The 1,115-nt window shown below is 57.4% G+C and overlaps 1 protein-coding gene across 1 annotated transcript in view; it reads right to left on the bottom strand.

Moving 5' to 3' along the window:
- Positions 1-272: 272 nt before the first annotated feature.
- The window catches only part of LOC103802568 (voltage-dependent calcium channel subunit alpha-2/delta-2-like), a gene marked incomplete at both ends in the record, with an annotated part of 21,469 nt that continues 20,626 nt past the window's right edge, over positions 273-1,115 (bottom strand). Inside the window, one exon of the mRNA XM_009075051.1 lies at positions 273-349. Coding sequence (XP_009073299.1) covers positions 273-349 — 77 coding nt within the window. The remainder of the gene's footprint in view (positions 350-1,115) is intronic.

The following is a 1,115-nucleotide window of genomic DNA, read 5'->3' as shown; positions in this document are numbered from 1 at the left end:
CCTGCAGCCCAAGGCTGGGGTTTTGGGGTGCAAAGCACAAGGACCAAGCCCTGGCACCGAGGGGCACCCCAGCAGGCAGCTCGCTTTCCCTCTGTGCGCTCACCTCTACTCATGCCTCTCTTATTTTTAATTTTGCTCTTTTTTTGGCTCTCACAGCAATCCCTATCTCTTTTTGCGAGTCTTTGCTTTGTGTTCCTGCCCCCGACAGCCACAGGCTGGCATGGAGCAAGCAGGAGTGCGAGAGGTCGGCAGGGGAGCCAGGGGTTACTTACACTTCACTTGCAGGATCTGGTCACTGAGGTTCGCCTGGATGTAGTAGGTGCTGTAGGGAGGCAGAACCAGCCCCAGGCTGCAGAAGGGGAGAGCAGACAGGTGGTGTAAGGCTTTATGCCCACCCAGAGTACTTGGCTGGCCACCACTCCTTGCCCAGCACCCCCTGGCAGCACTTGGACCTGACCAATGGCAGGCAGCAGCCTCAGTGGCCTCCTGCACAGCCCACTGCATCTTTCTCTCCAGGAACTGCAACCAGCACTGTCTTAGGCCATCCAGGGTTATCCCCAGAACACCTAGGGTCATCCTGGTGGCATGCAGGGTCATCCCCAGATCATCCAGGGTCATCCTGAGGCATTCAAGGGTCATCCCCAGAGCATCTAGGGCTATCCTTAGAGCACATAGGGTCATCCTGGTGCACTCAGGGGCACCTTTGTAGCACACAGGACCATTCTGGTGGCGCCCAGGGTCACTCTCAGCACACCTTCTGCCATCCTGGGGTAGCCAGGTTCATTCCCAGAGCACTCAGGACCATTTCCAGAGCACCTAGGGTTATCCTGGAGGCACCTGGGGCCATCCTGGGGGTACCCACAAACACAGGAGGTGGCACACCTGCCCAACCAGGGCTGAGATTGGCAGGATGTGCCAGCTCAGGAATATGATATCCCTGTGAGGGAGGAAGGCAGGAAAAGACACAGCCCTCAAAAGAAGGGACAGCCTTCCCAGAGAGGAGAAACCAATGGCAACCATTACAAAGGCACCAGGAGCCAGGTGATTCAGGAAAGAGAGGGATCCACCAGCCAGGAGCCTGGCATGCAGGGTGTGGGATGGGCATTGGAAAGGAG

This window comes from Acanthisitta chloris, unplaced genomic scaffold (genome assembly GCF_000695815.1).
Source record: "Acanthisitta chloris isolate BGI_N310 unplaced genomic scaffold, ASM69581v1 scaffold34625, whole genome shotgun sequence".
Taxonomy (NCBI): Eukaryota; Metazoa; Chordata; class Aves; order Passeriformes; family Acanthisittidae; genus Acanthisitta; species Acanthisitta chloris.
This window is presented reverse-complemented; position numbering and strand designations above follow the sequence as displayed.